Source organism: Argentina anserina, chromosome 3 (assembly GCF_933775445.1).
Source record: "Argentina anserina chromosome 3, drPotAnse1.1, whole genome shotgun sequence".
NCBI lineage: Eukaryota > Viridiplantae > Streptophyta > Magnoliopsida > Rosales > Rosaceae > Argentina > Argentina anserina.
The window spans coordinates 12885340-12898274 of NC_065874.1; the positions used below are offsets into that span (position 1 = coordinate 12885340).

The following is a 12935-nucleotide window of genomic DNA, read 5'->3' on the forward strand; positions in this document are numbered from 1 at the left end:
CGAACTGAGGCTGTTTAAAACACCCACATCCTACAATACTTTGTCATAAACACGCAATTATAGCACAAGTAAAACATAGATTATTATCCTATAATTAACCTCATGAGCTGTATGTACTAGACTTGAAAAAACAACAAATTTAAAATAAAAGTATCTATATTCTCATAGCTAGGGTACGTTGGAGCTAGTAATTTCCATGAAATTGGGCATTAATATTTGTTAAAATACATTCTTTTCAGAGCTTCTAATGTTAAAACTTGGAAGGCATTTTTTTAACAAATTACTCAAAAATATTAAATAATAATTTAGTTTACAAATAACTCACTACTTAATTTGATAAAGTAAAGGACCAAATGATGGCAAGTTGCCACATGTCAAAAAATATTTTATTTTTTTACCCCTCTTTGACCCATAGTGTTTGCTACTAGATGTTATTGTCGACTATAAAAACTAGCTGCTACTGTCGAGTTAAAAACTAGTTGTTACTATCGACTTGGAAGACACATGCTACTGTCAACTTGGAAGGTACCTGCTACAATCGACTATGAATCTAACTGCTACTGTCGATTTGGAATGTACATGCTACAATCGACTATGAATCTAACTGCTACTGTCAACTTGGAAGGTACCTGCTACTGTCGACTTTGAAGATACATGTTACTGTCGACTTGGAATGTACTTGCTACTATCGACTATAAATCTAGTTGCTACTGTCAACTGAAAAACTAACTACTACTGTGATTTTTAGTGAGAAAAATTAAAAAATTCAAAATTTCACGAAACATATGTAATATACTACTTAAATGAAACCCCATGACATAAAGAACAATTTTATATATTGGCTCACCTCCAAATTGCCGGTGGTTTGATCGGAAAACTTAAATTTACCGAAAAAAATTAAAAAATGATAAGAGATAAATTTGTTAGATTTAAGAGTGGCATTTGGTAATTTTCAAGAAGATAAGGGTAATTTGGATATTTTTGCATTAATTAATTAATGAGTTTTGTTTTACTTATTCTTTGAGCTTAGACTTATGTCTTAATTTGTAGAAGAAATATGAAAAGTTAATTTTTAGTTAATTCAAATGTGATCTAGTACTACTAAGTAATTCCGATACAGAGAAAATTGCATCCCGCTACTTCAGAACCAGCCCTAGAAGTTTTTCTTTTTGTCAAGGAAAGCATAATGTCTTTCTAAGCTTTAGAGGGAAGGATACCCGCTTGAATTTTCTGGAACATCTACATGCTGCATTGATTCAACAAGGAATTTCCACCTTCAGAGATGACAGAGATCTTGTTAAAGGATTACCTATTGCAGCGCAACTTTTCCAAGACACAGAAATAGAGATTTCTGATGACATTACTTCTGATGAGCTTCTCAATCAAATATATCGTTCCCTTGGGGTGGATTCAAATCAATATATGAGCAGTATGAATGATGACCACAGAACGTTGATCTGTAAGAGTCTTTTTTCCATTACGGGGTTCAAGAATCCACTGCGGAATGCTTGTGAAAGGTACGTTTGTCTTCCTTTTTCTGGCATATATATGACGTCCGTTGTTCTAGTTATACGAGATTTCTATTGTTGTTAGTATATATTCTGGTGTTTTGTTTCAATAGACTTGCCTAGTTACTGACTTACTGTGTCATGACTCTTAACTATATTTTGTTTGCTACTTTGCTAATATACTCAGCAGAAAGATTGAAGTTCGAGTTTTTGTGAATTATGACGGAGAGTGGGTGAATTCTACATACCTTGGTGGTAAAACGAAAGGAATACTAATTTCTGATGATATTACGTATCAAGGACTTGTGGATAGAGTATATGGTGTTGTAGGAGTTGATCCACGGAATATAAGCTTATATTGAAGACCAAATATGAATCAAAGTTACCTACTCAACCCGTGGAGATAGCCGATGCTGACGACCTTGCATATTGCATCAAAGAGAACCGTGCATGGGATATGAGTTGTAGTGTTGCTTTGTGCACTACTTTTCAACAACGGGCATTTCCTTATGGAAGGTACTGTCTCTTCAGACCCAAAAAAAAAAAAACTACTGTCTCGACCTTATATTATAGTTCTTCACTTTCTCTTGCATTTTTTTATGTGTGTCTAGTCCTAATGGGCTTCCAATCCGAATATAATCTCATTCTTCTTTTTACGATGGAGTCATCAGACAACAGCAGTAGGGCACGAGTTAATAGATTTGGGGACTATCACGGTTACATTCATGGTGTGACAACTGATCCGGTGCATCAGCAGCAGCGTTACTACCAGCAGCAGCCTCCTTACTACCGACAAATGTCGACACGGCAGCCTTACTACGAGTAGTACAGACCTCCCTATCAGCAGCTGCAATGGGCATACCAATATCCCCATCCTTCCTACATGCACCAGCAACAGCCTCCCAACATCGTCTGGCATCACTATCAGCCCCATATATATTCAGCATCTTACCAGTAGTGGCTACATTTTCTTACTTGTCGAACGGTTTTACTGTGGTTTCAAGCTTGATTGGCAAAGCATGCTCGTACTTCAAATGTTGGATTTGATATTTTTGTGTAGTCTATTGAAGCAAGCTGCTGGTTTGTGCGCAACACTCCCGGCTTCCTATTGATGTCCACTGAAAGATCTGGTAAGTCTAATAACCTGTTCTTCTGATTATAGTCTCATGCTTCTTCTCAGGATGTAATCATGCATCAGGAGAAAGTGGCCGGTACACCACTATCTCAAAGATTTCCATACCTATCATGGTTAGGTTCAGGGTGTGACACATGATAAGGACCTTAAACTTCAAGCTCCAGTCAGTCATCATTATCAACTTGCCCTACTTGCAGCAACAACGCTCACACCTGCAACAAATCTCTTGCAGCTAATGAACAGAATTGCAGACTGAGCAACAGAATCAACCTTTTTACCAGCAGTACAACCTTCCCACAGTCAACAGCCTGAGTTTTCAAACAACCACTGAAAATGTGAAGCGTATCCCGCACACTGGAAAGAATGGACTTGAGAATGCTTTTATAAGAACTTCAGAATGCTTATTGGTTATGCTATTGCATCGTACCCAACATACAAGAAACATTGAATATAACGACGACGTGTATATTATAACACAGCACAGACCATCCAGCTCAAGTTCATGATTACTTATATATTCAGTTCCAGCTTTCCAGGAAAAATGTACTTGATCACAGTCATCACACAATACAGATGTAATCTGATACTGAGAAACTACGATTTCTGACCAATACAATTTTGCATTACATTTTTTTTTTCTACAAAGAATTTCTTTTGTTGGCTCCGAAATTTTTTTTCCCCAACAAATTCTATAAGAGAAATATACGGTCACTCAAACAAACCTTGTTTAAAGACGAGAACGGATGAAGATCTTTTTCCTATTGTTCCCAGAAAGATCTGATCCATGAATGCTTTGGTCCGGCATCTTTTTTGGTTGATCTGATCTGTCTACATGTTTGGCCGATAGATGATGTTGCTTGACTTGCTTCACAATATTCTTGTCTTCCTGCATCTTTTCCACTTTTTCTTGCACCTCCTCCATACCTATCTTAACATCTTGTGGTTTCTTCGTGTCATCCAGACAAGTTGAACGGGTTTGATTCTTTAAATGTTCCTGCACAATATCATACACTTGCCTCCTTCCTGCAGCACAAGAAAACAAAAAAAAATCAAAATTTAAAGCTGCAGAAACAAAATAGTGGTGAATGCAGCAACAGCTTTGCCCAAGTTGAATATAGTAGTCAGTTCTGTGGATTAAGGACCGTGCAAAGTAAGATAGTTCTGATGAGCAAAGATGGATATGAACCCCAACCTATGTACAAGTCAATGGTACTCTACACGTCTATAGCACAAAACTCAAAGATGGGATATACAGAATTACAGATGAACCATGTTATTCATCCCTTCACCATGGGATGGATACATTACAAGCTGAGCTTCACATTAGCCTGTCACATTAGCAACTTTAAGAAGAAGACATACAGATTTTCCTACTGGCAAGAGCAGCACGAGAATGTGTGTACATGGCACATGGGTTCCCTTGATGATAACTATTTTACTCAGACCATAAGACAGGTAAAGAGTAAAGGCCCCTAATTTTATCGTTATTTAAAATTTTCTGTTATAGAGTCAAGAAAACAAGGGCAATGTCCTTGTACCAAAAATAAACTGATTACTCTAGATGCTGCACATTAACAATTTTAAGCAATTAACTTACAACTCTTGAACCTTATGCCAAGAGCATCACAGACCAATCCAAAACATGCTTATGTACCATTCCAAGCACTCGAGTGTAGTGAACTTATAAACGAATCAACGCCATTTGCGTCTTTCCTTTATACATTTCTCAAGTTATCATAGCCTCCAATTCATGAACTGGGCCACAATGTTTTATACTATCTGAGAATGTGAGATTCCTTGGCGTCTTGAGGGCTCTATAATCTATATCATAGCACACTGACATTATTGACTAGTAGCACATAGTTCACCTCAAAATCCATAGCTTACAACCTGACATGTACTCATCTAGTTGTTGCTGATAACTGTTTATAGTTGGAATTTCTTAGAGCCTTGTTTATAGTTGGAATGTTCTCATATTCATTCTCCCTATATATTGACATCAAGATTAATTCATTTTTCAGACAGTTTCTCCCATGTAGTAGCCAAATAACTGCAGATAACACAGTTATCGAATATTCATTGTGCGAGATACAAACATACTACCACAAGTCTACAATCCAACCCTCCCCACAGTCATTGGCGAATTCAGTGTGCCCTTCAAGTTTAAATCATACAGATTCATATGTGTGCATCTCAACCATAATTATAGAAAGTTCAACATATGGGCATCATCCTTCAGACTAGTTAGCACATCTAGTCTACAACGATTCTAGAACTAGAGAGCAAGTGGTTGTAACTTGTAGGTACTTGAAGAGCAAAACCAATAACCAGGTAAAACATATCCATGGTTAGCTAAACTAGCACAGATTAACAATTTAAATCAGATAATAGAAACCCAAGAAATTGTCTACAAAAAGTAAATAGAATTAGAAACTAACCAGCGAGAGCTTTGAATTTGAGAGAGTTGTTGATGGTGGAGTCAATAGCGAATTTGGCTATGTGGGTCAGAAGTCCGCCAGTGTTTTCTCGGCGGTCGGAGTTGGGTTTCTGCTCCTTCATTTTCTCCGTTCTCTCAGCACCCATTTAAATAGCGACGAGCTAACAATGAAGGTCGCTGTGTCGGTGAGAAATTTTTTACAACCGTTCTCTATTATTTCAACCATAATTTTTTATGTAAAATTTAATTTGAAAAATTATATTTATATTATTTTATTAAATATTTTGAGGTTTTTTCTAAAACTCTACACCCTACACTCTAAAACCCTAAATCATAAACTCTAGTTTAAAATCATCAATACCCATAAAAGTCATTTTACAAATAATAAAAATATGTCAAATTATAATTTTAGTGTAACAAATTCAAGTTTCAAATTCACTTGATATATCATGTCTGATGCCTATTTTTATGGGTGATAAAGGCTTTTTTATGAAATTTTTTTTTATATAATTGAGCAACAAAAAGTTTAACACACAAGTAGACTTTCATGATAGTCGATTTGTTTTTTATACAAAAGTATTAGACTTTGAATATGAGAGACTTCTGTATGCAATTTTTTCCCCCACGAAACTGATTAATTTTTTTTAGCAGAATAAATTGTAAACCAAGTTTGATTCCAGTTTTAAAAAAATAACACGTCCGATGAGAACTCAAGTTTGCACGCACAAGCGCGACCTTTGTACTTGCATAGCATGGACACGAAGGCTAGTAGATATATATAATGTAAACTAATGTTTTATTTATTTATGTTGTATCAATTTTGTGCAGGATGATGCTAAATTACTATGGATAATATTCTCTATATTATAAATTTTATCGCATGTTGCGAGAATATAAAAGCTGTATAAAAAATATTTTTTGCTAGTCGTGGTATGTTTAGTTGAGTAATTTAAGTGACGACGTTGATGTCATGACTGGTAACATATAAGGTTGTGTGAGTATTTTATAAAACTTTTAAAGAAAATAACATTAAAATATTATTAAATTTGTGGGATCGGTTGTGTAACACGATATAAATAAGTAATGTTGTTCATTAAAATGATTAGACAAGTGAACAGTATATAATACCGAGACAGTGTAACCTTATGTAATGAGGTTGATATAAAGTGAGAACATTGTTTATCGTGTCTCATCTACGAATGGACCACCGTGCTTCTATGGAAATTTTAAAAAAAAAATGTACCTCATTGAGGTTGTACAAAGTAACAAAACTCGTTACAAGACACAATAAAAACTTATCTAGAGTATAGACACCCCTTAAATATGGAAAGAATATGAACTCATCAGCTATCATGATCAAGAACACACTTAAGTTAATGAAGACTTGAGGGCTCCGCACTAGCTCTTATATATAAAAAACACACATAAGTTTAACAGTGGAAACAAAACGAAAACAAATCATGCATCAATTAAATTTATACAGGGTATGCATGGATTTAATCCACTTAGCAGAGTTCCAATTTACAAGCAAAGAAGTAACCACCTTTTCTCAGTCGATCCAAATACTTATCAGCTGGAGGTTGAATCCTTGCAATTTGTGCAATAGCTTCGTTTTCTTCAGTTGTGCCTCCCTCTAGAAAAACTCCCACAATCTTACCGTTCTTGATCCATGCTGTTCCAAACTTTGGTTTCGCTGACGCAGGATTGTTATCTCCAAATAGCACAGGATCACCTACATTGTCTCCATAAAACGTCCACGAAAGATTGAAGACGCGCGAATAGAAGTATGGAAGATAATCATACTCTGGAGTAGATATATATTCTTCACTTGCCTTGATAACTTTCACTGCCTGCTCTGCTGATTTCCTAGCATGGTCAACATGCTCAACTCTTCTCATGTCATTGTATAACTTCATAGGGAAAGTAGCCACATCACCTACTGCATATACATCAGGATAATTTGTTTGGAAGAATTCATCAGTTTTGATGCCACCTTTAGCTTGCTCAACTTGCCCTTCAAATAACTCAATGACAGGTTTTGCACCAACGCCAACAACAACAATGTCAGCTTCCAGCACCCTACAATTCTTGAGTATAACTGCTTTTACCTCTCCATTCGAGCCAACAACAAAGGCAACTGCAACGGTACCTTTGATGAATTTAATGCCCTTGTTTTCATAATAAGCCTCGTAGAAAGCAGCTATCTCTCGAGTGAAAAGCCGTGGCATGCACCATTGTTCGGGATAAACCATGGTCACATCAAACTGGTTGATTCTCATAGCTGCTCCAACTTCAAGACCAATGTATCCTCCACCAATAACCACTACCTTTCCCTTTTTCTTGGCTCTAATTTCTTCTACAAGCTTGTTGGCATCACGGATTTCTCTCAAGTAGAAAATGTTCTTTGCTTCAACTCCTTTTACACCAAATTCTGTCAACTTTATTGCTCTGGAACCAGTTGCAATTATCAAAATATCATAACTGAATTTCATCCCACCTGCACTGGTGACGATCTTTGAATCAAGATCTGCTTTGATAATTTCTGTTCCAAGAATTAGTTCAATACCTTTCTCCACATACCACTCTGGAAGCAGCCTCTCTCCTCCACTTCCAACACAGACATTGAACCCTGGAAGTCTCGCAGCTCCCTCAGGAAACAGGTAGGCCTTGCTAAGCGCAGGACGTTCATAAGGCGCCACTGCTTCTTTTGATATGATTGCTAACTCACCTGGCTTGAGCCCTTGATTGACAAACTCTCTAGCTGCATATCCAGCTGCAACTCCACCGCCAATGATCAAGTACTTGAAACATTTCTCGGCGGAAATCTTAGTATTCAATCTACCTTCCTGCAGCAACTCCTTGACCTCTATAGTTTTCTCGTCAATAAGCTTCCCAAAATGGTCACGTGATAGAAATTTCCTTTCACTAATTTGGAAAATAGTTTGTACTTCAGTTTTGATCCTTTCCGCATTTTCTAACCACTCATAAACTTCATTTTCTTGTCTTTTGAGTGGATGAGGAGGCTCAGCACCTAGCTTTTGCTCCATATCTGCAGTTTGGCTATCTAGTTCTTCTAACAATCTTTTAAGAAGTACTATATTTCCTTCATGGTTTATGTGGTACTTCAGCCAGCTAGTAACTAGAGCCCATATGATTAATATTCTTTCAAAAATTGGCTTCAACAATGTCATATGTAAATTCCTACACATCAGTACCCAAACAATGCAAGAAACAGTCACCCCAAATACTCGAATATCAATCATAGTTCAATAATCAATAAACTATTGGATAAAAAATATCTTTATTTATCTGTAACGAGCAATGAGAAACTAAATGTAGAATCTAAGTCTAAGATTAGATCAATGGACTAGCAGTGTTTTAAAAAACTCACCTCAAGGCTCGCCAGAGGTTTAAAAAGTTTAAGATTACTTACATGACGTCTTTGTTTTTCAGTCTGGGCACCGAGGCTTAAAAAGCTTACGTTTTTTATGCCTTATGTTATGTTTTTTTACACATTTTACTACGTTTTAGAAAATAATATTTTTAGGTATATTTTTATATTTATTTATATAATGTCTTTAATTTGATGAAAACTATCTAAACCGTTTTGATTATGAATTTCATTGTATCTAAATGCAATAAATTGGTAAGTTATTATGTATATTTGTTCTTTTTGTATGTGTATAATTATATATTTACACATTTAACTATGAATTTTTTATAACATAAGACTTACGCCTTATGCGCCTAAAGTTTTAAGACTCAAGACTTTCAAAAAAATGTATCAGGTTACGCCTTCGTTTTTTAAAACATTACGGATTAGTAACTTGGATGTCATAATGCTTAATTGCACTTTTAAATCTATTTTATATTCTATTTTTACCAACGATATATATTATTACAAAATTAGTTCAAGATTAATTCGACCTTCCTGCAACTAATATCTTTAATCCAGATTAAAGTGACTTCATTATTGTTGATATGAAATCAATAGACCAGAAGACCTTATGACACCAGATGTGCTGATCTTAAAAGTGATAGTTATCACCACTCCCATTCCATTTGCTTTTCTTTTCTTTTCTGTGTTTCTTTTCCTTAGATAACCGCAGCATATATAGGAGTACTAGCTCGACATTGTAATAATTCTAATGGATTATAGATCAGATAGAAATAGGGGAGGTGTACGTATAGCAGTAGTTGTTAGGTTTAAACTGGCTAGCTGCTAGTAACCGGAACTAGCTAGTTCATATATCAAATCAATTTTCCATTACAATGGAAAATTGATAGTTAAATAAATCCACTGTGATCTATAAATATATCTTGGAATATATAAGAAAAGACAACATATATTTACCTGCCCTCACTGGCTCACTGTTGCAAATCTTTTTATGGTGAATGTGGCAATGCCAATCATCGATCTAATGAGCAATGCCAGTTAACTAAGTACATATGCATGTCAAGGGTTTACCTCAAAATTATGGTCCTTTATAATATAAGTGAATGACAGAAAGAGCTAGCCCAAGTTATCTATACTAAAGCAAGGCATCTGATTTTCTGGTACATAAGGAAGCAAAGAATGTGAGAGACTGGCAAAATAGATGGGACCCTATTAAGTTAAATACTTTTTCAAGGTGCACAAGAAATCAAAATGATTTATGATCCTAAGCCTTCTCTTGAAACAATGGCAAAGAACATACATATGCTTAACGTATTTCCTCTCACTTGAATGACTATTAACAATAGCTAAATGAAGGTACATAATTGGCCTCCATGATATTGATGAAGGTCCAAAGGAGTGAAGAACAAGCTAAGGGGGAGCATTGAAGACCTTTCATAATTGGACTAGGAAACTGTGAAGACAATGCTTATTGGGGTTTGTTTTCTGCCATAAACAAGGGTTCCACCGATTTGATTACAAGGGTAGAGTGTTATATATTTTGGGAATATATATGATTAGAAATTGTTATAAGGGATTTATATTAAAATACCTTTGTATGAGTTTTTTCTTATATAGATAAAGTTGTATTAGGAATGAGGTTAAGTGGGTTCCCTATAGGTATTAGGGTTGGTGTGTTGCCGTGAGTTTTTAGAGGATATATAGGCAGTAGTTATTGTTGCTGCAAGGGACACAGACAAAGAGAAAAAGAGAGAAAAATTTCAAGAGAAGAATTTTACAAGAAAGAAGAGCTTAGTGCATAGTCGATCTGAGTGATGACAACGAAAACCTTTGTGGCAACATCGACAATCTGAGTGAAGTCGACATCCGTGCGTCTACAACGATCTTAGTGAGGTTGTATTGACACATGAAACAACGATCTTTATGAGATTGTTTCAATACTTGATTGTGACTATCAAGTAAGAAGTACTTTTACTTTTGAGAATAGTATTAGTATTGATTAAGGTGTAATCATTGTAATATCGTTTATTCAATAGAAAAGTAAAATTCTTCTACATATTCCGCTGTTATTACTCGTTATTATTCTATCTTATATTTTCACTAAACATAATTACCTCATTCGGCATTCTAAATTTGAGAATTATAGTATGAAGCCCAAAGGGCTATTGTGCTCGACAGGCCATAGGCCCAAAAGGGTAGAGAAGACGGGAGTAGCTTCTCTTGAGCGAAAAGTTTGCTTGTGCAGTTCGCGTTTCTTGCGTAGATATGCGGGAGAAACAATTTTGAATCCTTTGATGCGGGGTCCTGCGGGGCAAAATGATATTTTTGCGGAGCGAATGCGGGATATAAATTATTCGTCCCACGTCACATCCCATCATTATGAAACGGGACGGGACAAACGTTTTTAGACCTCCGTCCCGTCCCGTCCCTATGAATTTCGGGACGGAATTGGAACGGGATCGGGATTTCCGTTTTTTATGCCCACCCCTACATTGAAGATAGTTGTTAGGCTCAGTTCCACACACCCATGAGTCCCACCTCTCTCGTTTTTCTTAGTCTAATATGAGCCCACACTCGACTTCAATGCATTATCAAGCTTAACTGATTTAATGAGATGCTCTAGTTAGTAAGGCCGCTTGCGATTTTTTTTTTGTGAGAAGTTTAATATATGCAGCATTATGAATGGAAGCACGATATGCGACAAACGTGTCAACGCGTCAACCAATACCACAAAACATTTAAATGATCCACTTCTTGGTTGAATATATGAACATATATACATTTGGATTATATGTAAGAATGAAAGCATTACTTTCAAGTCCTTTGCATAGAATTATTTAGGTTGTTTTCTTACTTTTAGAAATCTCAAAAGTGTATGTAACATCCCTAAATTCAGAACAATATAATTTCGAATTTGTGGATGTTAACCCTCTGATATAACTTCAATAAATGAAATTACGTTACAGCAGCTGAATATCTTTTCTAAGTTTAACAAAATACTTGGATTACAAACTGTAATAACACATAATTACACGAGTGTAAGTTGTACAGTAGTCAACTCTCACAAGTCCTCACCAAAATAAGAAAATCAACAGAAGCAAAAACAACACTCTGCTGTTACGCTGCTCACTCCTTCTGCCACTACTACTGCGATGTACCTGCAGTGCTATCCCTGCACCAATAATGGTATATCAGGATTGTAAACACAAACCTGGTCAGCTACAAAACTGGTATGAGTAAACTAAAATAAATACTCAAAGATAATGTAACATATTTCTAAACTCAACAAATATATATAAAACAACATTATCATCACAACACTAACAACGTCAACTCACAACCATTGCCACAACAACGCCACACATATATAATCACAACTGAGAAATCACTTGCAACACATGCAGAACATTATGAGTTAATGTGACCCTCAAGTCGCACCCAAAAAAATGACAGTAATACTAGAGCTCTAGATGATCATCCACACAACTGGGCAAAGAGTAGTCTGACATATGCCTACATCACTAAGGCCGCCACAAATGCAAAACATTGAAATTCATTTTGCCACTTGGGCCACCACTAAGGCTAAATGACATGTATTTATTTTCTTTTGTCAAACTGGCCGCTACTAAGTCAGAACAACTCACACAAAGTCTTTTACCTTAAAAGGGCAGTCACAAAGACAACACCATAACCCACAAAACCACGCACGCAACAATCATACCGGAATGTACATTTTCTTCCCTTCCGGTAATAACAAAATAATCACAACACAATAACACCGGAAGGTACATTTTTTTCCCTCCCGACCAAACAACATATAAGCACTTCGACTATACAATTATTCCATCCAAAATCCTCCAATTTACCGAGAGGTACATTTTATTCCTAGGGCTGTCAATTTTGACACGACCCGATAACATGACTCGAAACCCGCACGAAATAAAGCGGGTTGAACCCGCACGATTAAAAATCGGGTCAGCGGCGAGTTAACCCCCCATGACCCATTTAATAAACGGGTCAATGACGGGTTAATCCGCTAACACGAAATGAACCCGCATGACACGTTTAATAAAAGAATCGAACTAAATTCTATATAAAATACACGTGTACAAGCTATTTAAAATGGTAATATTATACGTATATAAAGGTTTAGTGAGTTTTTTCTCATTTTGAACTAGAATTTTGGGTAGTACAATGAATTTTTTTATTTGATTATTGTTTTAGTTAGTTATCTTATCTAAAACGACAAATATATTTATGAAATGGGTTAAACGGGTTAGAAACGGGTAATCCGTTTAATAAATAGGTTGGGTTTGGGTTTAAATTTTTGACACGATTATTAAATGGGTTGGGTTTTGGTTTATATTTTATAACACGCGAGACACCTTGACCCGACATGAACCCAACCCGACACGACCCATTGACAGCCCTATTTATTCCCCCTTGGTCCCATCTTCC

General features: G+C 36.0%; 3 protein-coding genes and 1 long non-coding RNA gene across 4 annotated transcripts in view; 1 reads left to right on the forward strand and 3 right to left on the reverse strand.

The window, feature by feature from the left end:
- Nucleotides 1–12935, reverse strand: part of LOC126786402 (uncharacterized) — a 403094-nt gene that overhangs the window by 367565 nt on the left and 22594 nt on the right. The window lies entirely within an intron of this gene.
- LOC126786405 (uncharacterized) lies at nt 1167–3045 on the forward strand. The gene is made up of 4 exons (XR_007671191.1): nt 1167–1517; nt 1699–2024; nt 2180–2638; nt 2762–3045. It is a non-coding gene; the product is annotated as an uncharacterized LOC126786405 (long non-coding RNA).
- Nucleotides 3138–5220, reverse strand: LOC126786399 (uncharacterized). Its single transcript, XM_050512219.1, has 2 exons — nt 5082–5220; nt 3138–3666 (listed from the first exon to the last, which is right to left on the reverse strand). The coding sequence occupies exons 1-2, from the start codon at nt 5200–5202 to the stop codon at nt 3371–3373; spliced, it is 417 nt and encodes a 138-aa protein (XP_050368176.1). The 5' UTR covers nt 5203–5220; the 3' UTR covers nt 3138–3370.
- On the reverse strand, nt 6499–9496 carry LOC126786388 (monodehydroascorbate reductase, seedling isozyme-like). Its single transcript, XM_050512202.1, has 2 exons — nt 9435–9496; nt 6499–8281 (listed from the first exon to the last, which is right to left on the reverse strand). The coding sequence occupies exon 2, from the start codon at nt 8269–8271 to the stop codon at nt 6586–6588; it is 1686 nt and encodes a 561-aa protein (XP_050368159.1). The 5' UTR covers nt 8272–8281; nt 9435–9496; the 3' UTR covers nt 6499–6585.